The 26,215-nt window shown below is 36.7% G+C and overlaps 1 protein-coding gene across 2 annotated transcripts in view; it reads left to right on the forward strand.

Annotated features, from left to right (window-relative positions):
- LOC133516571 (facilitated trehalose transporter Tret1-like) overlaps positions 1–26,215 on the forward strand; it is a 138,674-nt gene that overhangs the window by 103,905 nt on the left and 8,554 nt on the right. For both annotated transcript variants that reach the window (XM_061849568.1, XM_061849569.1), the window contains exons 2-3: positions 418–600; positions 11,889–12,045. In XM_061849568.1, the coding sequence (XP_061705552.1) occupies positions 496–600; positions 11,889–12,045 (262 nt within the window). In that variant the 5' untranslated portion in view covers positions 418–495. The remainder of the gene's footprint in view (positions 1–417; positions 601–11,888; positions 12,046–26,215) is intronic.

A 26,215-nucleotide genomic window follows, 5' to 3' on the forward strand; every position in this document is an offset into this window, starting at 1 on the left:
CCTTATGTGTGTTCTACCGTTTGTACAATGGGCTGTGCTCTGAGGAATTGTTTGACATGATGCCCACGGCTACTTTCTATCACCGCACCGCCCGCCGTCGGCAGGGTGTTCATCCTCACACCCTAGAACCTAAATGGTCACGCACTGTGCGGTTTAAGAGGAACTTCCTCCCGCGCACGCTCCGGTTGTGGAATGAGCTACCTGCCGAGGTTTTCCCGAGGGTCTACAGTATGAGGTTCTTCAAAAAAGGAGTGTACAGATTTTTAAAGGGTCGGCGACGCGCATGTAACACCTCTGGAGTTGCAGGCGTCCATAGGCTACGGTGACTGCTTACCATCAGGCGGGCCGTATGCTTGCTTGCCACCATCGTGGCATAAAAAAAAATATATATTTATATTTTATATTTCTTTGTTTCAGATATCCAACACGATGCCAACCACACGATACCAACGATAAAATAGTGCCTTAAAACTGTGCCAACGCTAAAAAGCATACATGTGTGACAAGAAGTTTTTGGCCGCGGAGGAGAAGATGACGTGTCCGGAGTCCAGGATCATGATCAGGTCCAGTGATGGACGGACAAACTATTACAGGACACAGGTTAGTTGAAACATATATTTACCTAGTACATATGTACCTAGTTTATTTAGGAAACAGCTATTGTAAACCTCAAACGAAAGAGCGGGGTTTCCTGACACAGATGTATACGAGTATATTCATCTACTAGGAAACTCCAGCCATTATATTATAATTGTAATTTATTTGTTACCCAAATAAACATTTTCATTTTCATTTCATTTCATATTTGATCCTTCTAAATCTTTTCTACACGAACCGAGCAGCGGAAAAACAATAAAAGCTACACTATCATTTTAAACACCAAGGAGTAGTTTTGGCCGAAGGGTGTCCAAGTCAGACCAAGATAAGTTGTCAGCAATTTTGATAGATGGTGCAAGTGTCAAGTAAACGTCATAATTGGGTACTTGACACATGTTGAATATTATAACAAAATTTAGTTAAATGGATAGAAAATGAGCCATCCATTATAAAAAAGTGGAATTTAAAGAATTATATTGAGATTATAAAAAAATACAAGGCTCCGAAGTCTCAAAAAAAAAAATTTTTTGTCTTTTAAAAATAGAAAAGAAAATGGTACCATTCGATTCCTTATATTTTATTGAAAAATAAATTGTATGACAACTATACACATAAACGCAATATTTCAGGGTCAAAATGGCAATTTCCTTGATCTTCCATACATTTAGGACAGACTTATACATGTGACGCCACATCACCTTATCATTTTGTTAGAGGCGTTTCAATCGTCGAGTGCGAGCGTCAGACTTTAACTCTCATTTCTGATCTTTGTGTTGCTTAAATGCCATGAGTCCTATATAGACATTTGATCCTCAGGAAAATCAAGATCGATTGACATTATTTACAAAACACAGTCAAGTAGCCAATTTCATAGAAGTTTAACGTTTATAATAACTCGTGCATCGTCTGGGCTATCAAAATATCTGCCAACTGATCTAGGTTTGACTCTATGTCGTTCCGGCGGTTCTGCGGACGGCTCCCTGACAGTGGGGTTGCGAAGTGCATCGCAGTCACAATGTGTGTTTTTAGTTTTTAAGATATATACACAATACACACACAACACAAAGCCAATAACAACAATAAGGCTTGTGTATATTACCAATAGCAATATACACAAGCCTTATTGAGCTTACTGTGGGACTTAGTCAATTTGTGTAATAATGTCCTATAATATTTATCTTATACCTTTAAGCGAGCAATTCTTGTATATATATAAATATATATATTTCTGTGATCTCGGAAACGGCTCTAACGATTTCGCTGAAATTTGGTATATGGGGGTTTTTGGGGGTATACAATCTATCTAGATTAGTCTTATGTTTGGGAAAACGCGTGTTTTCCAGTTTTCATGCGTTTTTCTTTCGACGCAGAATATGGTCGCTAATTTCGGTCTGGTCCAGCGGGTTAAGACGCGGACTGCTAAACGAGTGTTACGGGCTCGAATCTCGCCCGGTGATTAACTTTTGTTTTTTTTTTTTATTTGTTCAAGTTTGTACCTATATAATTTTTATTGTTTTAGACAAGTTTAATTTAGTAAAAAAATGTAGTTAAGATTATTACCTATAGACCACCATATTACAATAAATAGTTATAACCGAGCAAAGCTCGGTCGCCCAGGTACTTTAATATTTATATTTCATAAATATGTATGCTAGTTTTAAGGTACTTATCTATGGGCTAATAGATGACCGAAATTAAAGAGGTGTGTGCGAGTGAAAATTCAAGAACCATATATCTATGTCTGGCACTAGTTTTTTTTAATACTACGTCGGTAGCAAACAAGCATACGGCCTGCCTGATTGTAAGCAGTCTCCAGCAATACACCTGCAGCTCCAGAGCTTGCTGACCCTAACACTCCGCACCCTCGTTGAGCTCTGGCAACCTTACTCACCAGCAGGAACACAACACTATGAGAACATTTTTTTGTTTTCGTTGCTATATATTGTAATGTAAAGAAATTAGAGCGAGTAGAAGGTTTACATATAAAACTTTTTGTACATTTTTTTTGTATAACAACGCTCAAGTTAAGACGGAGAATAGCTTTGCGATCCTAACGAAATAACGGTACTTTTTCTATGAAATTCCATTACGGGAAAAAACGTTTTCTACTAACTAAATCTTAACAAATCACATATTGAATAACTGGGACCAAAAAAATAAATAATAAGGTACTTCCGTGGTTATGAAAACAAATTATTTATTTATATAAAATGCGGTCATAAAAATAATGATAGAATGGTAACATCACTATAATAACAATTCTCACGGCAGTCATTCTCATATAGAACTATTCCATTGTTCGAGCACGCAATTTTTGTTATGAGAGTTATGGCTATTATTACCACTCGTCTCACATGTTAATTGCGTGAGTGTATGTATGATAATGTGAACATTATCACATATGCAAGTACACGCAACCATACCAGCAACCATACGCACCATCATTGGGTTGGTAGACTCGAATTGCAGTCCCCATTTGTAGGAGTCGTTTAAATTTTTTAGACTCTTTTCATCATTTCTAACGAAACATAAGTTTTACAATTGAGTCTGGATCGCAGATTCTCGTAAATAGTAGATTGTTAACGGGTTCATCCTGAGAGGCCTCTCATTCCCGTCGAGGTATTTTGGCACTCGAACACAGTGAGAGCGTTAATAGTGCAAGACTGAAATTCACCCAGTTAAACACTCTACTTTTTATTTCGAATAGGAGTAAAGTAGAATCCACATGTATTAAAAAATATGATTAAGTATAAACTTTTATAGTATTTTCAATTACTTAACAATGTAAAAGTATCGTTATTTATGCAATGCGGAGTTAAAATATAATCAGAATGGAAATTGTACAGCAAATCCGTTTAGAACCAAATTTTAATCGCTAAGGTATCGTTAAAAAAAAAACAATGTTAAAGACTTACTTAGAAGTAAAATGCCATAGAGCGGAAACGTATCAGTTTCTGCACATTTCATAGACAAACAATGACCCACTTTCAAAGTATGAGGAATGAAATACATTTTTTTTAATACTACGTCGATAGCAATCAAGCATACGGCCCGCCTGATGGTAACCAGTCTCTGAAGCCTATGAACGCTTGTAAGTACAAAGGAGTAACACGTGCGTTGCTGACACTAACACTCGTTGAGCTCTAGCAACCTTACTCACCGGCAGGAACTCAACTCTATGAGTAGGGTCTAGTATGATTTATTTATATTTTTTAAACTGCACGTTTTCGACATATGACATAAACATGACATCATGAACTAGAATCGAAAAGCCTCGAAATTGTGGCACTCCGTTTATCCCGGTAACCCGATAACGCACAATTACCTACTCGTCTGACATAACCGACATAATTAGTCACACGCTGCGCGGGCGCAAGTCCATCGGTCACACCCAGTCACACCACTGTAACTCTGCCGCTGTTAATAAAAAACTTTCTGTATGATATAAACATTAGATGACATCATGAACTAAAAGCTTTTACACCTGCGCTGCCCGAGACTTGTAGTGAATGAGGGTTCACTAGGGCCACAATTATAGTGTTTCTATAGTATATTCTTGCTTAAAAAAAACTCAGTAACATCAGAAGTTACTAAGTGGGACTGGGCTGGACATGTCTGCCGGATGAATGATGACAGATGGGCTAAAATAGCCACTAGCTGGCATCCCCGGTGTAGTCGTGGCAGAGGCAGACCGAGAAAGAGATGGCGGGACGACTTGGATGCGTTTCAGCGGGACTGGCGGGACCTTGCTCAACACAGGGAGGATTGGAAAGCTAGAGGGGAGGCCTTCGCCCAGCAGTGAGACACACAAATAGGCTAATAAAAAAAAAAAAAAAACATCAGAAGTAAAAACTCAAAATGTTATATTACTTTTTTTTTAATGATAGAAGAGGCAAACGAGCAGACGGATCACCTGATGGTAAGCGATTACCGCCGCCTATGGACACCTGCAACACCAGAGGGGTTGTTAGTGCGTTGCCGGCCTTTAAGATAGGAGTAAGCTCTTTTTTTGAAGGTTTGAAGGTCGTATCGGTCCGGAAATACCGCAGGCTGTCGCCTTCATTCCACTGTTCCAAAACTACCTATTATATGGCGGGCTGTTGATTACTAGATACATAAAATACTTATCTTATTCGTAGTAAAAACATAGAAAAGAAAAGAAAGAGTTGATTAAATGTCGAGGCAGACAACAGGCGGTGTTATAGTAAACACCCCTATAATGGAACAGGCACCAGTAATGGGATGGTATAGACAAATCCTGTAAAACAAATATTTACCATCAGTATTTAATCGCTGGCAACATTTTACCATAAACAAGAGCCAAAGAGCTGCTTAAGTTTAATTTTTCATTGATATTTGTTAGTTTGAAGATTAATGGCGCCATACTGGAGCAAAAAACCACAGTTTTAATTGGGTAATAATATTGAAACCAATTGCAGTAGCTTTCATTAAATACATAGAAAACCATAAAGGACGAATTGGACATTCAACTTTTAAAGCATAAAGCAATAGAAATTTTACAGATGTCGGTGAAATATCCAAAATAATCCACATTTTCTCTTAAATGTCTCATGATTGGTGTCGTTAACATATCGCTTAAGATTGATCTCTTCCAGACAACCTTTGGTAACGGAGAATTGGGAACTAAAACTAGAACCAAGCCCCCCAAATAGTCCAAATTGGTCGCACTTCGCTCATCCCGCTAACTGACTAACCTGATAACGACAATTACTATCGCTCATCTCTGACATAACCGACACAACACGTTCCCACGCGCTGCGAGTCGAGATCTAGGCCGAGCCAATGAAGCAAGACCTTACTGGGTAACTTAATCTGTAAGGCTAAGATGGTCGGCTCTTTATCGTTTGTCACCATGCCTGTCACGTTCTAACAAGTATGTAAGTGCGAAAGTGACGGGCATAGTGACAAGTGATAAAAATGGAACCATCCTGTCACCGCTGAGTTAGTTTTCAAATTTAACGATTTTTTTCTGACTCTGACGCTCTAAATCTATAAAAAACGGGTCATTTTGCAAGGGAATTTTGTTTAAAAGTGATTTGTATAGTTTATGAGTGAAAAATTGAGATTAAGAGTTTGTCCAAGTAAAGTCCTGAATATGCTACTTGCCAGTTATCTGACGCATATTACCATCGTTGGCGTTTCACAATCTTCAAAGAAAGTGCTAAGTTTTGCAAGAAGTTGTATCTGACAGCTAATTTATTTGTTAATTAGCTATCCAGTACTTTACTTGGACATTGAGAAACAGTACCCCTAGTGTAAATCAATTCGATTTCGAAACGTGACGTACGCGTTTGCGTTTAGTCTCATTTTGTATTGGATTTAGAAAGAGCGCGCCAAGCGGGACGTTTTGGAAACTCAAAATCCTATACAAAATGAGACTTAACGCAAACGCGTTCGTCACGTTATGATGTCGATTCAATTTACACTAGGGGTACAGATCCTTAGGCTGTTTTCTTTTCCTACTTTCCTACGAATTGTGACGCATTTCTCGAAATATTATGTTTGGACTGTCTGGTTTTTCACATTGTTGTGTTATATAAATTAACGACAAAAGAGACCGACTTAGATAATCACAAGTACCTCCAAATTGTCGCACTCCATTCATCCCACTAACTCCATAACACACAACAATAACACAATACACACCCACACACACAGCAACAATTACTATTCCTCATCTCTGACATATAACCGACATATTTTATTATACTTACTATCCATTCTTATATCCGACCAAGTACTTGTTAGGATCATTAGGTTTTAATTCCCTTGCAGTCAGACGCAATTACAATCTCCTGGTGACAGCATGTGGAGTTTTACGTGGCGAGTCCTGTCCTGAGCTGGTAGGACGAACTGTTAGACTCGCTAATCTCCTGCGACCGCGAAGTCACAAGCTTTTGGCCGTCCCAATTACACGCACTGTAGCACATAAAAACTCGCCTGCTGTGCGGGCTCTAAGGCTGCTGAACTCCCTTCTGTCATGGGCACCAGATTGTGATATGTTTGCAAGTCGATGGACGGCTGTGTATCAGATGTGTCTGCGGTATTGCGAGGTGATGGACGAAAGTTGATTGTGATCTGTTTTTCCTAGTATGTAATCCTATTATATAATCTGAATTGTACAGTGCTTTGGTCTCGACTGTAATGCTGTATATTATTACGTTTCAAAAAAAAAATATTTAAGTCGTTCTCACACGATGCGCAATTCGAGTCTCAAGTCCCTAATAAGTCTAAAAAATCAATGTGGCGAATATTACGACTCGAGTCTTAAATATGAGAACTCTAAAAAATCGAGTGACAAGAATAGTTTGATCGACTCGATCGTTCTCTGGTATCAGAATGACATCCAAGTGCTTTTACCACTTTAGATATTCATTTATCGAACTCTTAACACCACTACATATGGTCGAGTTTCTGTCAACGCCATCTGACATTGGTATTAAGTTTTAATTTAGATAATGGACTATATAACTTAGTGATAAGGTCGGATTTGGCTTGTGAGGGCTAGGTACGAATGTATGGCAGTGTGTCGGCCGTTGACCTGGCCGAAATGTTACAATTCGAACGCTTTCAGATAAAGTGTCTAATAGTGATGGGACAGTCATAGATTTTATTCTTTTTTTATATTAAGTTTTATACGATACATAATGAACGTAAATTTACTAAAATAACATATTTATAAACTAATTTAATTAAATACATTAAAACCTACAAATAAATTAAAAGTAACACTAAAAGTAAACTTACCTATATAAAAAAATCTTAAAAAAGTCGTTTTAGAGTTAGAACGAATGTCGTATTTTTCGTCGACAAAGACGATATGTGAACATATAACTTACATACCTCGATTTATTTTTGAAACATGATGTTTCGTTGGCTAATTTTAATTTTACTTGCATTACAGATGTATGACATATATAAGTGAGTAAGTATTAAATATTGTGATCAAATTTTAGGTGCTACATATTCTAATTTAGTCATTTATTATCAAACAATGATTGCTAAAGGATTTTGGTATACATAGTAGGTAGTTACCTTAATTTGGTAATTATAACATTGTTAATACTATTTCTATGCCAAAAGCGAATGCCCTCTACAATGTTGTCGAAGATAAGTCAAAACAGTATAAACTGCTATATTTATGGCATGTGTTCCTCATAAATTACTGGCATAATTGTCAAGGTCAAAGCTACGGGTCGCAGTACAAAGGTAGATTGACAGTTATATTGGCAATGAACTGAAAGGATCGGCAGGGAGAGATAGTATAGGACAGTTGTTTGTAAATAAAGTTTATGACATAATAAATTATTAGGATATGTATCTTACATTTTGATTTTAAGTACGAAATGTCTGTAAGAATCGTTAACGATGCCTAGAAGTTCTGATTAGATTTTATTGTATTTATTAACTGTCCCAAAATTGTTTACGTACCTATGTGTTTCCATTTCTAATATGAAGGTGTAAATTTCTGCCTTTAAAAATCGTAGACCACTAAAGCTCTGTTTCAAAAGCACATCAAATCGTAAATACGTACCCACAGTCACTTTAAACACTTTTTTATTCCAAGTTAGGTATAACGAATTTAAATTTTTGTATAAGCTTTTCTGGAAAACCATACATATATTCTGCATTAAATTATTCTTAATTTAAAAATCAAAACCTCAAAAAAAAACAAGTAAAAATATATAAAAAAAGAAATAAAAATAATTCTATATGCTTTACTTCTCAACAATCAACATTTGTCCCCTCCCTAACCATTCACACTCCACTACAGGGTGTTGTACTGATCGATTCCGTCCTGTACACACAGTATATACAGCGTGTTCTTTAAAACGATATATCTTTGTTGCTGTCCGAGGCGGAATTTATGTTTTCGGGTACTTTAATGGTATAAGTTTTTGAATAACATGTTTTGTTAACAAAACTAAACTACTTAGTTGTCGTTGTGGTTACGAAAATGTTATTTAATTAGGTACTTACGTAGATCAATGGATTCTCATGATTAAAATGGATAGAGATATTATTTTTGACGATTTTTCTCTCAACTCTGTATATTTGTATTTGTTTATACATATTTTTATAGGTATGATATATGCAAAGTAAGGGTACCTGTTATCGGTAATTTATACCATATTGGGATACCCTTCTACATTTTAGAATTGTACAGTCGAGTTCATAAATATATGAGCAAAGCCTCGGCTTTAAAAATTAATGAGCGTAGAAAAGTACTTATGTGTCTGAACAGATTAACCAATCAAAAATATGTATACATATCACCTGTCATATGTGATATGTGTACATATTTTTGATTGGTTAATCTGTTCAGATGAATATGTACCTTTCTATGCTCATTTATTTTTAAAGCATTGGATTTGCTCATATATTTATGAACTTGACTGTAATATGCCTACTTGAAAAATAAACTAGGATCTTTATCTTTAACGAAACACAAATTTATATTTCTAACTGACTAGTATCAGTTTCGTTTTTCGAACTGACAAAACGATAGTGGCTACTATGGAATCTATATGAAAAACACGTCGGTGGCAAACAAGCATACGGCCCGCCTGATGGTAAGCAGTATCCGTAGCCTATGTACGCCTGCAACTCCAGAGGAGTTACATGCGCGTTGCCGACCCTGACCCCCTCCCGCCCCTCGTTGAGTTCTGGCAACCTTACTCACCGGCTTTATTTCGTGCACCGTGTGAAATAATTTATTTTAAATACAAGCAATTTCCCTATTGAACTCAAAAACTTGTTTTAAAAATAATTCAACCTAAATAACTTTAATAGAATATCGCTAGGAGAATGTTGCAATACTTGCAAATGATATATATGTTAATTATTTATTTTGTAAAGTAAAACTTAAAATTTATTACCGACATTTATAGCATTTACGAGCCCTATAATTGTCTCTTTATCTAGTAATCATACTTTGTTACGTACATTAGACGTTTACATAATACATATATGCGTCATTTAAAATGTACAAGTCACATCTAAAAATATCTATGCCGACAAAGTGCCTAAAATATGTATATACTACCTTAATTATATAGGCAATAAGGTCGTGTATACATATTTTTGGAACTTTGTCAGTACCGATATTTTAAAACGTGACTGTACTCGTATGTTGACTCGCCAGGGGCCCATTTCTTAAACGGTGTTAGACTAATATTATGAAAAGTTAAAAAGACCTTCGGTCAATGAACAGTCAGCTGCAAAAATATGTATCGAGAATATCGTCTCATAAATATGGTACTACGCTCTTATTACACTGGAATAAGATGCTATGGGACATATTTTTGAGTAAGATGTGTGCACCCATATTTTTACACTTAACTGAACAATAGATACGATTAGATATTTCATAGAATAGACAATATTATATTTAAGATATGGACCCCAAGAGTGTTACAATTTTAATAAATATTATAAAACATTCAGTAGACTACGTCGAAATAGATGTCTCAACCTCACTGTCCAAGGCCCTAGATCACGCGGCCGCGGTAGGCCTAAGAAGCGCTGGCTGGAGGTCGTGACAGCGGACATGGAAGAGAACAATGTCACATCTGAGGATGCCGAAGACCGGGCAAAGTGGAGAAGATTAAGTAGGAAAGCGGACCCTGGCGCTAGGCCGGGAAAACGCTAGGTTGAAGAAGATTATAAGATAGATAGATAAAGCATTTATTCGCTGGCCACAATACACACAACTAAACAAAAAATTAATACAAACAATAGCAAGACCAAAATAAAAATTAAATAAAGAACAAAAAGCATCAATAAAAGGTAATGTGTGCTGTGTGCTCAGTAATACGCCCCACTCTTTCGGGTGAAGCACTGATAATCCTGCTAGAACCCAGAAGAAAAAAAAAAAAAAAAAAAAGGTCCCACAGTAAGTAAGCTCAATAAGGTTGTGTTTTGGGTGGGGCCCACAAAGTTTTAAGTCATAATGTATTGTTGGTCCGCATTTTCGTTTTGAGGCCGTCGTGACCAGGCGACTTTCCTCTCTGCATTTTAGCAATTACTGTTGCAACTGTTTTAGCATTGAATCGAATGTTTCGCCTAGTCTCGACCCCCTCAGCATCGTCCACCTTACCCTCAACAGATTGTGCTTCAAGCAAAGACTTAACAGAGAAGTGATCCCTAAAAAGCTCAGCTATTTCCTTGTGGTCACACCTATCTTCGACACTAGCAGGGAGGCCCGGCCCCACGTTCTGACTACGCGTTCCTTGATATGACTATCATTACATTATTACTTGCGATAATTATGCGAAAGAAAGGGATCCGGTTGTGGGTACTTACACAACGATATATATAAATACTTAAATACATAGAAAACACCCATGACTCGGGAACAAACATCTAAGCTCATCACACAAATAATTGCCCTTACCTGGATTTGAACCCGGGATCATCGGCTTCATAGGCAGGGTCACTCATTACCCACTAGGCCAGGCAGGTCTTCACTCACGAGGATAATGATAAAAGAACGGTTAAATCTGAAAATTTTCCCTAAATATTTATTTAAATATTAAAACCTACACTGATCGATCTAGCTTCTAACTAAGCAAAGCTTATACTATGGGTACTAAGCGACGATGTACATAACTTATTATTATATAAACATATTCCCAATACAGTAGCTAAACGCAGCCGTCGGGCTCGGCTAGTATTCGGAGGCTTTTCAAAAGCACCAATAGGAGCACTCCACATATTCTGTATCGCGGCCAATTAGAAGCACTTAAATTTAAACCACCTTTTGTACTGATCAAATATGGCACAATCACTCTCATCATCTTCCATACTATTAACAACCAACCACTTTCTACATTAAACCCTAAACCCTACTAATTGGAAATTTATAACACTTCACTAAGAATCGAAGTTTTATTTGAGTCGTCGAGATCCAGACCTGCACAGCCGCTACATACATCTAGCGGCGATAGATAAAATATAATTAGATACATAAGATCATCCATAACTCAGAAACAAATATTCGTGATATACACACAAATGCCCCTAGAGGGATTCGATCTTGGGACCTTCTGCTTCGTAGACACGGGTCAAACCCGAATCTACCGATACCAACTAGGCGATGTATTCCCATCTGTGCCCGCCCCACGTGACCATCGCCATACAAGACGCGGGCACAGATGGGAATTATTTGTATGTAGCGCCTATTCCCATCTGTGCCCAGCGGGGACTGATGGGAGTACACCGATTAGTCTAGGTGGCTGTTAACTTAAATTCCATTTGTTTTCCCCCAGATCCTGGCAGCTCTGGCAGTGTCCCTCGGGCCCTTCGCAGCCGGGCTCAGCAAGGGCTACATGTCTCCTGCCATCGCGTCGCTACAGGACACAAAACCTGGCGGCTTCGCCGTAAGCGATCAGCAGGCTAGTTGGATCGCTAGCCTGAGTTTATTAGGTAAGTCTCTAGGTCTATCTGCCTATTCGTCCAAGAATTCGGGCTCAGCAAAGGCTACAAGTCTTCCGCCGTAGGTCAGTTGAATTGCTAGCTTGAGTTTACTAGGTCACCATCATCCAGCCCTTTTCCCAACTTCATTTCGGGTCGGGCCTTCTTGTGCGTCTGCGCCAGGACAATCTGTCCCGTGTTGTCAATGGTGGGATGTTTTGCGACATCAGGTCTCTTTTGATAGCTTGAGTTTACAAGGTGAATCATTAAAATCGTTATGCTAAGAGGCTTTCCGGATATTGAGTGGAAGGTCGTTCCACAGGCGTATTGCCTGAACAGTAGTAGCTATCTGTAAAGTTTGTTACTCTTAACTGCAGTATATTTTATAGTGTTCTTTTACCAAGCACAACGTGCGTAAAACCATTGAGAATCATAATTTACGTCCAGCAAAGTGGCGTTTTAAGTATAATAATTAATTAAAAACATATACGGTTCACATGTTGCATCGCCATTAGCAATGGTCGGTGCAGGGTGCGGGATATTGCTGATATGCTGTTTTGCGGCGTAATGCTGAAACGGCGTTTAATCTGCGTTTTTATTGCGTTTTAGTGGTTGTGCGTTTGAATCCGGGCTAAGTGATGTGAGGTTTTCGAAACTTATTTAAAAGTATTTGATAATTTAGCCATTTTTTTCGGAAGTGAAAATATGTACGGTCGCGGAAATTGATTCTTTAGCAACTTGCGGTTCAAGTAAATTTGGCTGTACATATGGTAAGAGCTGTCCATTGTAACGTGACACGTTAACTGCTAAAGAATCAATTTCCTCGACTGTACCTCGCGAGAAAAATTCAAATAAACTTCTGCGAGGAAATTCAAATAATTATTTGAATAACCTATTCGCATAACTGTGCAATAATAGTTTGTTTCGTTTCACGTTACATCATCGTCCGAAATAAGTCAAAATAGTTCGCCTTTGTAGTAAACACCCCTATAATGGAACAGGCACCAGTAATGGAATGGTATAGACAAATACTGTAAAACCCATTTACCATCAGTATTTAATCGCTGGCAACATTTTACCATAAACAAGAGCCAAAGAGCTGCTTAAGTTTAATTTTTCATTGATTCTTGTTATTTTGAAAATGAATGGCGCCGTACATTCTACAACTGGAGCAATAAACCACAGTTTTAATAATATTGAAACCAATTGCAGAAGCTTTCATTAAATACATAGAAAACATAAAGGACGAATTGGACATTCAACTTTTAAAGCGTAAAGCGGTAGAAATTTTACAGGTGTCGGTGGAATATCATAAACACTCCCAATTTCCACTAAAATGTTCCATGATTGGTGCCGTTAACATACTTCTGTCTTAGATAGTTACATTTCATTGAATTTAGTCATGACACTGAAGTGCCTTTCTAAAAAATATTTTATTTATATACTATTACAAAGTATTAGTCAACATTTCCAAACTTCTTTCTTACTCATGCGTCTATTTAAGCCATTAACATTTTACAACTCTTTCTAATCATCATCACAATTCCCTAAAGCATCATTAAGCATAATGCATTATCCCATAAAACTGTCGTCAGCTAAGTTTATCTGTCATTTCACAAACTCCTGTCATCTTGACATGCTGGCGTCAGCTGATATGGTAAATGGTTTGTCCATTAGTGAGTTCGTAGATGAGACACGTAGGCAAATAGTTGCAATGTTTTTACGTGTGCGTAACCACGTAAAGCCCGACCAGTAATATATGATCACGCGCCATATTGCGGAATTTCATTGTAACTATATTTTTCATACTAAACTGAACTGTCACCCCATACTTGAGAATAACAGCGCCCTCTTGACAATGATCATATAAACATAGTGATTATATGCTCTTTGGATCATATATTTCTGGTCGAGCTTTAGAATGTTTAGGATATCCAAAAAATATGAAATTATAAACAATGCTTGTTCTCGTTCAGTGTCGGTTGCGAATTAATTTGTTTACGTTTAATTCCAACGTTTCGACGCAGACTTCGTTGTTCACGGTCACAGACGACTGAAGTTTCAGTAAAATGTCAGTCTATATAATGTTTTTTACACTTTCGTTGGACCCCAAGCTCCCATGGACCGTGGCAAAAATGTCGGGGCAATGCAAGGAGGAAGAAGAAGTCTTGTGTTTGTCTTTGGATTTGCGACAGCTAGAATTTTTTAACGTAACAGACATAGATTTATAACTAACCTAGATGCCTAGTCTGTACATCCCTAGTGAAGCCATTTCGAGTACGACATTATGTCGCCCTCGTGTCATCGTATCCGAACGGCCCTCGCAGTACTCAAGGTCGAGTTGGTTTGTATACACCTCCCGGTTATAAATTAAAAAATACAAGAAAGATGGTTGTTTGTGCGGTGAATTGGTGTCACAACACATCAGTGAATAAAAACAAACCGCCTGATATAACATTTCATGCGTAAGTATCCAGTTTAATGTGATATTTTTACGTAATTGTAAATACAAAAATCCAAATTTTCGTCAGCCGCCATTACTTATAAATGTTGCCAGGTGATATGAATCTTTTTTCCTCCAAATGAGGCATGACGATTACATTGATAAAATTAATATGCTTACTTTAAGTTCCTTGTATGACTATAGAAAATATTCTTTTTTAGTTTTTCATTCTTTTATTTCAAATTATGTTTTGTCTTTTATAAAATTACAGTTTAAATTCATATTTTTATTTTGTGTGATATTCGTTTTAGATTTCCGACTGATCCGCTTCTGTCTGCGAGATGGACGGAAAAAATTAGATTAAATAGGAACGATGCAATATGGAAACCGACTAAACATAGTCGAATATGCTCTCGCCATTTTGATGAGCAAGTAAAGTAAATTTTATTTGTGGAACACAGGTGTTACAGTTAAGGTCTGTAAAAACGAAACGCAACTGTCACTGTCGCACTTATATGGAAGACTGATAGAGAGACACAAAGCGTTTCGTTGTTCGAAGCAATAGCGATTGCCACCTTGGCTAGGCCTGCAGGTACAATTACTAGTACTGACGATAAATAGTTATTTGTTTTACAAGTGGAAAAGTTGTTGTTTAACCGCTCGTGCTAATATTGCTACTCGAGCTAAATAAAGATCCACAATGTCGAAAAATGGAATCTTGAGCGTTGCGAGGGTTTCAAGTTACGAGAGTTAAACAAATTTTGCCCCAAGTGAAACACAAAACTTTTCACCACACTAACCCGAAGAAAATATTAGTCAAATAAAATCAAACCAAATCAAATCCAAATGATCGTCATTAAATATTTATCATTTAAAATCATTATTCCAAAGTCAATTCTACCAGCTATTATCTGTGCACATTTGTAAAATAAAAAAAATAAACGTTTTTTTATTTAAACATTATTTCACAAAGTACAGAAATGCAAAGTCCTTAAAAGAAACCTTGAAAGCTTTTGCTACAAATTTAATATCTACATACACACTCCCAAATGATTGATAGCCAAGTATAAGGATGTGGTTAAAATCCATCTACTTTAAGGGGAATAAATGAACTCTGGCAACCCGTTTTTGTATATATGTGTGTGTCGCTGAGCGTAAGACACGAGCGTCGCACGCACACATCGATCGAGTTTCGGCTTCACTTTTGGCAGATTAGCCTTATGAGGACTAACTGTCTATGTGTGATAGGTCAGTGGTAACAGATATCAAAAATAGATCCAGATCTTGGGTAAACAATAATTATAAAACTATATCATATCTTTGACGACTGGTCTGGCCTAGTCAGTAGTGACCCTGCCTGTGAAGCCGATGGCCCCGGGTTCAAATTTTGGTAAGGGCATTTAATTGTGTGATGAACACTAATATTTGTTCCTGAGTCATGGGTATTTTCTATGTATTTAAGTTTTTATATATTATATATATCGTTGTCTGAGTACCCACAACGCAAGCCTTATTGAGTTTACTGTGGGACTACTGTCAATTTGTATAATAGTGTCCTATAATATTTATCTGGGGGCACGGTAGTGCCCCAGCCAAGACGAGCAAAGCGAAGCGCAACCTACCTACCTTATTTCTCGAAGCGCTTCGTCGTCTTTTTTGAACCCTCATAACTTGGGCTTGGATTATACCAGGTAAACAAAATTCTCTGGATATAATATCAGTGGTGGACTTTTAGATTAGATTAGATTAGATATTTTATTTGTAAAGTCATGTACATAAGATGTTATTACAGTTATACAGTAAGCTTCCATGACACCCTGTCAGGGCACACAAATTGTCTTATATCTAGCTTAATACTAAATTACAGGCTATGCATGCTATTATTATGTAGTATTTGAATTAATGTAGGTAAAATTAAAAATGAGTCAAAGCAAAAGTTAAATTGAATGGCAATGTTTGGTTAATAACAAATTTTGATAGTGACCTTCTCTTATAATTCGACTAGGTTTCATCATTTAGGAACTCCTCCACTGAGTAGTAGCATTTATGTATGAGAAAAGTTTTTAATTTTTTGTGAAACTGTTTTTCATTTGGTTCCAATTTGATCACATCGGGTATTTTGTTTACTTATTAAGCATGAAAAATTTAAATTGCATAGCTCTCATATTTTAGATTTTATTAATATCTAAAAAATCCCGATTTCGTCACTGACTCACTCACTCACTGATGATCATCAAAACCTTTAGGGTACTTCCTGAAGTCCTAGGAAGGTGAAATTTGGTATGTAGTATAGTATTAGTACACAAACAACAATTTTTTGCCCCCGACAAGCCTCAAACATTATTACACAAATTGACTAAGTCCCAAAGTACAGATTGAATTGACTTTTTGTAACATTTATTGCGAGCAGATAGAGTCGACATTGGTCAGTTGAGTGCGTACGTGACTGAACGTACTATTTGAACTAACGTACTCCAAACAGATTTATTTGGACAACGTGTTTGCTTCGTCACGTCAATTTGATGGTTATTAGTATGATCAATTACTTAACTACATTGTTGTATTGTATTGTAAATATTTAGGCATTTATAGCCACAAAACTTTAAAATAATACAAAAGAAGAATTTTTACATGTCTTTAAAAAAATCTATTCTCTCTTGCATGAATTTTGTACGATTTTGGTAAACAAATTTTCTATCGCTTACCTTAATTTACTACGTGTAAAAACTGGAAAATCCTTTTAACGTAAAAATGTACGCATTTGTCATAGTGGTGTAAACTCACAAAGCACGATCTGTGAATAGTCAATATTTTATTTTTCACCACACCACCACACCAGCACGTAAAGGTGATGATGATGAGATGAATGATGATTTTCGACCCGACTCGAAATTTAAGATACATCAAACATTTTCTAAAGATAAGATATGGGCTAGATATATCAGTGTTAGTGTGTGACGTTTTAGTTTGAAATAACGTCACTTTTGACACTGACATATCTAAACCATATCGTATCTTTAACATTGTTTGATGTATCATAAAGTTCGAGTTGGGCTGTTTGAATGATAAATATTTAATAGGGACCGTGCGCGTTGGAGGGTCTGCCATCTTGTGGCCTGAATCGGAACCATAAACATGTACATTTACACGTCACGTGTTTTCTTGTGCATAGTAGGTTCTGCCATCTTGTGGGCTACATCGGAACAATAAACATCACATTTACGCCTCGCGCCAAAAATCTGACGGCTCCTGTGCTGCCCCCTACAGTTCATACACGCTCCATATAACGTTCATTAGGATTTGTTCTGATTTCATTTTGTTTGATGATTTACAGTTAGTAATTCTCTCGCGTTGGTGTGGTGAAAAATTTGATGTTTCAATGGTAAAATTTGTTTAAGCCTTGTGTCTTGAAACTCTCTACATCCCACTTTTAAAACTTCAATTTTGGGATCTTTCGCTCGCTCGAGTATCAATATTAGCACGAGCGGTTAAACAACAACTTTGCTCCCTTGTAAACCAGATAACTAGGGTAAATCGTCAATCACTGGCCACTCTAATAACTGGCCACCTTATACTAAAAATGAATTACATATATTCACCTATACACATAATTCATTTTAGTATAAGATGGCTAATTATTGAAGGGTGACCAGTTATTAAAGAGTGGCCAGTAATTGACAATTTGAACACACAGTAAAACATGTAAATAAAAAAATACAAACATTTATGACTACATAAATTTCCCCAAAAAGAAACACCATAAGCGATTTAACCTTCTTCTTCTTCCTCGCGTTGTCCCGGCATTTTGCCACGGCTCATGGGAGCCTGGGGTCCGCTTGACAACTAATCCCAAGATTTGGCGTAGGCACTAGTTTTTACGAAAGCGACTGCCATCTGACCTTCCAACCCAGAGGGTAAACTAGGCCTTGTTGGGATCAGTCCGGTTTCCTCACGATGTTTTCCTTCACCGAAAAGCGACTGGTAAATATCAAATGATATTTCGTACATAAGTTCCGAAAAACTCATTGGTACGAGCCGGGGTTTGAACCCGCGACCTCCGGATTGCAAGTCGCACGCTCTTACCGCTAGGCCACCAGCGATTTAACCTAGTCACTATAAATCGATACATCATCATATCAACTGTTAGTATAGCTCAAAGGTACGCATCAGTTCAATACCTTTGAATCCTATACGTTTTGAGACTGAAATACACATACCTACCTATGTGTGGTTGAGACAAAGATAGCTCAATGAGACAAAGTCGTACAACACATACAAGGTACCGCGCATACCGAGTTACTGGTGCATACAAAACAAAACAAGGTGCTTACTTCACAATCGGCATTAGATTGTGAAGTAAGCACCTTGTTTTGTTTAGTGGCACACTCAGACTGTGGTAAATGAGGAATATTATTGTAAAAGTGCCTTGAAAGTGCCACATTGGGGTTTTATTGGGGTTAAAACTTTAATACTTAAAAGGAATTTATAAGTTAGATTTAAGGTCTACAAATACAAGGTGCCCGTGAGCGTTGCGAGAGATTTTAACGGTGCATTCCTGATGGCAACAGAAGCAAAAAATGTTATATGACTTTTTGTGAAATACGACAAAAAAAAAAATTTTTTTTTTTCCCCTTTTTTTGAAAACGTAATTTTTATTGATAAACGCATAACCTAAAATTAACTTAGATGTTTTTTTATTTGGGGGTAGCCTCACGAATACATTTTTTTAATTTTTCGAGGTCAATCAATAGGTATGTTGATACTAGACCTCAAAGTGGCAATACCGCAGTCAAAAATGTGTTTTGTACCGACTTATGGCGAAAGAATGATTTCAAAAAAACATTTAATTATCTCTAAAACTAGGCCTAATCCAGAAAATTTTATATGACATTTTAGTTTCTAAATATTACCAGGAATGCTTAGTTAAAATGTCTCGCACTGCTCACGGGCACCTTGTATAATAAATGATAAAGTTATACAGCGTTTTTAATCAAATTTAGGTTTACTAAGAATATTAAGTATAAATAACTAAATATTATAGGACATTATTACTCAAATTGACTAAGTCCCACGGTAAGCTCAATAAGGCTTGTGTTGAAGGTACTTAGACAATGATATATATAATATATAAATATTTATAAATACTTAAATACATAGAAAACATCCATGACTCAGGAACAAATATCCATGCTCAACACACGAATAAATGCCCTTACCAGGATTTGAACCCGGGACCATCAGCTTCGTAGGCAGGGACCCACTAGGCCAAACCGGTCGTCAAAGTAGATAAATCATAATTGTCTGAAAAAAGCTACAATTTTGTTGCAAAAAGTATTGGAAGTGTACATGGCAAATTATTTTGCTACAAAAGTTTTCATAGTTCCTACAATAAAGTTGTTGATTAAAATGAATCAGTGACATGGCTCTGTTTTTATTATTTGTTCATAAGTTTTGTAAATAATTATATTCTACTTATATAATTTACTTTAAAAGACACTGCACCTACTTAATCTTTCTAGTTTAACCTGTTGGTTGACTGGTAGAGAATGCCTTAAGGCATTAAGTCCGCCATTTGTACCTTCATTGTGCATTAAATAAATAAATAAATGTCACTATATAAATATATTATGAAAGATATAATATTCTGTATTACTTCATCATCATCATCATCATCTCAGCCATAAGACGTCCACTGCTGAACATAGGCCTCCCCCTTGGACCTCCACATGTAGCGACCCACATCCAGCGTCTTCCGGCGACCTTAAAAGGTCGTCTGTCCATCTTGTGGGTGGTCGTCGTACGCTGCGCTGGCTAGTCCGTGGTCTCCACTCGAGCACTTTTCGACCCCATCGGCCATCTTCTCTGCGTGCAATGTGGCCTGCCCATTGCCACTTCAGCTTTTTGCTAATCCGGTGGGCTATGTTGGTGACTTTAGTTTGTCTACGGATCTCCTCATTTCTGATTCGATCGCGTAGAGGAACTCCGAGCATAGCCCTCTCCATAGCTCGCTGTATTACTTGATTGCTTCTAAACGCTTCTCACTGGACCCATTGCATAATTATGCACATTTACTGTTTGACCCTATAGGTTCTACTGATAGAGGATGACATGAGGCCATAAGTCCGCCATTTGTACCTTTTATGATGTGCAATAAAATTTAAATAAATAAATGGTTATTATATATATTATTAGAGAGAGAGTCAAACCACTAAACGGTACGTGTTAAAGTTAATGTTAAACATATATAACCGATTACAGCGATCATAGAAAGCTTAGTTTCTCTAATATCTAAGACTTCTTCAGACATTGCAACGAATTGCAATTTAAGATAATTGCTGGCTAAGTAGGAGCAACGAAACCAATCGATCAACCAAATGCCGCAATGTATTGTAAATCACGTGAGATTATCGGTGACGATGGGAGAGGCCATTACACAAATATATTATTGAAATGGTGGTTGTATGAATTGAGCGTTTATGTAAACGCGTTCGTATGTTTTCCGTGTTTGGTGATCGGTTAATGTTATTGTCAGAATCGTTATTTAGAGAGGAAATAATTATTTTAAAACAGAAGTGAATATTTAATAAAGGATACATAAGAGCATCGGTAGAGTGTACCATTTTGTACCGTTTGGCGTTGAAACTCTAGGTCCCTGGGGTCCCAGCGCGCACAAGTTTTTTGCAGAAATCGCGAAGCGTCTGTTTGACGTAACTGGTGACCGAAGTGCTGGCGGCTTCCTCGCACAACGTATCAGTATTGCGATACAACGAGGAAACGGCGCTAGCAACCCTGGTGCAATGCCTCAAGGGCCTATTTTAGATTAAAGCTAGTTATAGTAATCATTTGTATCCATTATGTATATTATTATTGTAAATAAAATGTCCTCTTTTATAAAGGAAGTGAGTTAAAGTTGAAACAGTTAAGGCAAGGTGTTTCGGTTCAATTTATTTTGAATCAGGTATTTGGGCATTTTCTAAAAAATACTGAAAACCTTATAAATCTGGATTTTGGCTCATTCTAATCAGAATCGTCTTCTCCATCCTGCCAATAAAAAAAGATGTCCCCAAATGTCCGTTCCATTGCGTCATGTTTTAGTGTGAATTTTTTTCACTTTGGGTGACGAAATGAAAATAAAAATAAAATTTTCATATAAATTTTTGGGACTTTTTGGCATCAGGTTATTCAAATAAACTACTGATTCTGAGTTGGAAAAACCCAAGAAGATCAGGATCTATGAGGATCAGGTTTTCATTTTTTTTTAAACGTTCACTTACCTATTGTTGGACCTGTACCCCTAGTGTAAATATTTTCGACAGCGAAACGTTACGTACGTGTTTGCGTTAAGTGTCATTTTGTATGAGATTTTTGACTTTCCAAAACGTCCCGCTTGGCGCGCTGTTCAAAAACCCATACAAAATGAGACTTAACGCAAACGCGTACGTCACGTTTCGCTATCGACTAAATTTACACTAGGGGCACTGTATTGTTTTTTTATGTTTAGTGTTCGTTTGTTTTTTTCAAGTCTATGTGTTTTCAATATTATTTTATGCCATTAAAAGATCTTCAACTTTTATTATGATATATTGGACAACGTATTCAGTATTGTATAATATCGACATAAATTGCGTAAAAGCATAAGTGGACCATTTGATATATTACTCGCTCCCGGCGTATGAATTTAATAGCCAAATTAATACATATCGGAGATATTACACAAATCCAGTCCATAAAAAATATCATAATATCAGATGCTACACAGACAGAAAACATAAATATATTTAATTTATGTATTTTTTTTCTCTTTGGAAACGAGCTGATACTCTTCAAACTGCTGGATCGATTTCTATGAAACATAGTTAAGAACCACTGCAATAAATCTCGCTTTCAAGTAAAAAAAAACCGCATCAAAATCGGCCCATCCGTTGGAGAGCTACAATGCCACATACAGATAGACAGACATTGGCATATAGCACCCCTCTTTTTGCGTTGGGTGTTAAAAAATGTTAATAATCGGTTCACGACACGCAAAACAAAATGAATGAGAGTAGGTACATTTTTTTTTTCAAAGGGGCCTAGCCAAGATCGTGCATAGAAAATGTCAATCGAAAGTTAAATATAAAGTTAATATATGGAAATAGTAGCTTTTTAGGGTGCCGTAGCCAAATGGCAAAAAACGGAACCCTTATAGATTCGTCATGTCCGTCTGGCTGTCCGATTATGTCACAGCCAATTTTTTCTGTTGAATCTGTCATCTCGATTCATTTTTTGGGGTTCCGTACCCAAAGGGTAAAAACGAGACCCTACTACTAAGATTCCACAGTCCGTGTCCGTCCGTCTGTCTGGCTGTCACCAGGCTGTATCTCATGAACCGTGATAGCTAAACAGTTGAAATTTCCACTTCTGTCGCCGCTATAAATACTAAAAACAGAATAAAATAAATATTTAAATGGCTGGACTGGAGCAATGCAAAAAACGTGATTTTTTGCCGTTTTGGCGTAATGGTACGGAACTCAGCCCTCAGGGACTGTAGCCAAGAGGACAATCGATAATGATGTAACTTTAGTTTGTCGCTTTCTGTAACTATTACCTCTTTCTTTAGCTATAAACAAATAGGTATCGAAATCAAATATAAGCACTCAATAAACATTTCTATAATCCACCACTGCACTCGGCAAAACATCTCTCCATCATAAATCTCGTCTCGAAGGAAACTCTGACTATCATCATCCAGACACAAATAAACGACCAACCCGCTCGAAATACACTCGTTTTGTTTACATGCCAGGGTAGCTCTTAGCGGATTTACTATAAATCATACATGGGGCCCATTTCTCGAATGGTATTAGTCTAATATTATTAGTATGTTACCATGGCAACCCATACGACTTCACAGTTAGTGGACTAATAATATTAGTCTAATAAATAAATAAATAAATATTATAGGACATTAGTACACAAATTGACTAAGTCCCACAGTAAGCTCAATAAGGCTTGTGTTGAGGGTACTTAGACAACGATATATATAATATATAAATATTTATAAATACTTAAATACATAGAAAACACCGATGACTCAGGAACAAATATCCATGCTCATCACACGAATAAATGCCTTTACCAGGATATGAACCCGGGACCATCGGCTTCGTAGGCAGGGTCACTACCCACTAGGCCAAACTGGTCGTCAAATCTAGTAAAGGCTCTATTTGCACTCCAAAATCTAATACCGTTCGAGAAATAGGCCCCAGTAGACCAGCGGCCAATTTCTCGAACGGTATTATTCTAATATTATGAGTGTGTTGCCATGGTAACCCATACGACTTGACAGTTCGTGGACTAATAATATTAGGCTATACCGTGCGAGAAATAGGCCCCAGTAGACCAGTACGGCGCTAGAAATAAAACACTTGCGAAATAATTTTGCATTTGACATTTGGTGCAATTTCTTTAAGGCCCCGTAGGTGCGTGTTCTTTTCCCACTTTCGCTAAGCGTGCGAGATATATGTGCGTTGTCGAGATTGCGGATATCATATTTTTTGAGTTTTGATTTATTGTTTAGGTATTCGCTGTTTCCTCAAAAATAAAATTGCGCATTTTCAGAAGCATTTTTTCATATTTACAGCTTTTGTGCTTAAATTGTAAAAATTTTAAAGAGCCTTTTAGACCTATGTTCGTGTTTTTTTTTCTATCAAGCGAAATTAAAAAATCAGGATTCAAATCGCTGAAATCCTTAGAGATAATGCTCAGGATTGCTTTAAACATTTTTGACAACCGTATTGTTACCTAAAAAAGTATTACGATTTTTAAAAACTCCGCCTTCATAACCTAGGGCCCCTTAAATATAAAACACATAGTTATTTTCATCACACCATCTAGTAAAGGCTCTATTTGAACTCCTTAAACTGATCAGAAAGTTGCAAATTAACCACATGTGTGGCAAACTAATTTGATGCAAATTTTGAGTTTTTTGCTCATGTTGGCTGATAAAATTGACTTCTAAGTGACAATTTTGAATGACAGATATTTAATAAGACGTTCATTTGAATTTGATCTGTAATTTAAAACGTTAGATTTTTCTCACATTGGCGTGGCAGAAAACACTCTGAAGCAAAGTTTGTTAACCTTGAAACCCTCCCGACGCTCAAAATTGCATTTTTAGAATCACTTGCCACATACAAATATCTATTGTCTTACATGGGGGCAAAGTTGATGTTTTACTCGTACCCCTTTAGAAGCATTACAAATCAAATCTAAATGAACGTTATTAAATATATGTTGTTTGAAATCATCACTTAAAATCAATTCTACCAGCCAGCATGAGTAAACAACTAAAAATTAGAATCAGACTACTTTGTTACTCTTGTGGATAAAATGCAACTTTCTTTCTCATTCATTTTTGAACATTGAAGAGAGCCTTTACGAGCTGATGTGGCGAAAAATATTTTAGGGTTGACTATGTTGTGTGATATTTCTTCTTGCGACATTAATAAGTAGTAAAATTTTATAAAAAATAAACTAAATTATATAAATGATTTAAAATTTACTTTATAAAAATCCTATAGAACTGTGTTTTCTTAGATTTATTTATTTATAAATAGTTTTTACGTGGTACACGGGAATGTGTTTTTTTTCAGATCCAAAGAATTTCAAAATGTTTAAAACAAAACAAAACAAAAATTACACGCCCGTAAACGTCAGTTAACTTTATCTAAATGTGAATTCCACTTTATTTAAATTTACAGCTGCCTCGCCGGAATGTTTGAATATTTGCTCTTGATCAGTCTATTTTAAAAGTAAACATCATGCCCCGACAGCCAAGCATTTTGCTTGCAAATAAAATATATAAGAAAATATCAAACCATTCGCGTCCTATTAGAAGTATGAGAACAAAATATATTATTTTCTGAAAATATTTTAATTTGTTTTTATTTCAAGTAGAAACACTACTATATAAATTATAAACTGAAATATTATTGCATTGTCACCAGTAAGGCTAAGATGGTCGGCTCTTTATCATTTGTCATCATGCCTGTCACGTTCTAACAAGTATGTAAGTGCGAAAGTGACGCATGACGTGACAGGTGATAAAAATGCGACCATGATACCGCTGCAGACTTATAGGTACATATGTATGCAAATTTTCAGCTTCATTGGAAATCTGGAAGTGGATCAAATTTAACTTGCAAGATTTGACCCGTACAATAATAAATACATTGCAAGTTAAATAAAAGCTTGTAAAAAAAAATATGACAGGTTTTCTTGGCATTTAACACATGGCAAATTTTTATGAAGGTTGATTTCACTGAAATATTATTAACTAACATATATTTTAACAAAATAATTATACAAATAAAATATTTAATTATATAAATTGTCGATAAGATCATGATTGTCGTCAAACAGTGCGTGATTACGAAGTATTGAAGGTAAATTTCACCCCTCTGCCTCGCACAGCTAAACTGTGGAATGAACTGTCGCCTGCGGTATTTCCGGACCGATACGACCTTCAAACCTTCAAGAAAAGAGCATACTCCCATCTTAAAGGCCGGCAACGCACTTACAACCCCTCTGGTGTTGCAGGTGTCCATGGGCGGCGGTAATCGCTTACCATCAGGTGATCCGTCTGCTCGTTTGCCTCCTCTACCATAAAAAAAAAAAAATTCTATTGGACTTCACTTTATTTCCATACCTACATTGTTTAAGTTTTGATCGACGTTTTCCGTCAACGATTGTCATTGT

This window comes from Cydia pomonella, chromosome 3 (assembly GCF_033807575.1).
Source record: "Cydia pomonella isolate Wapato2018A chromosome 3, ilCydPomo1, whole genome shotgun sequence".
Classification (NCBI taxonomy): Eukaryota; Metazoa; Arthropoda; class Insecta; order Lepidoptera; family Tortricidae; genus Cydia; species Cydia pomonella.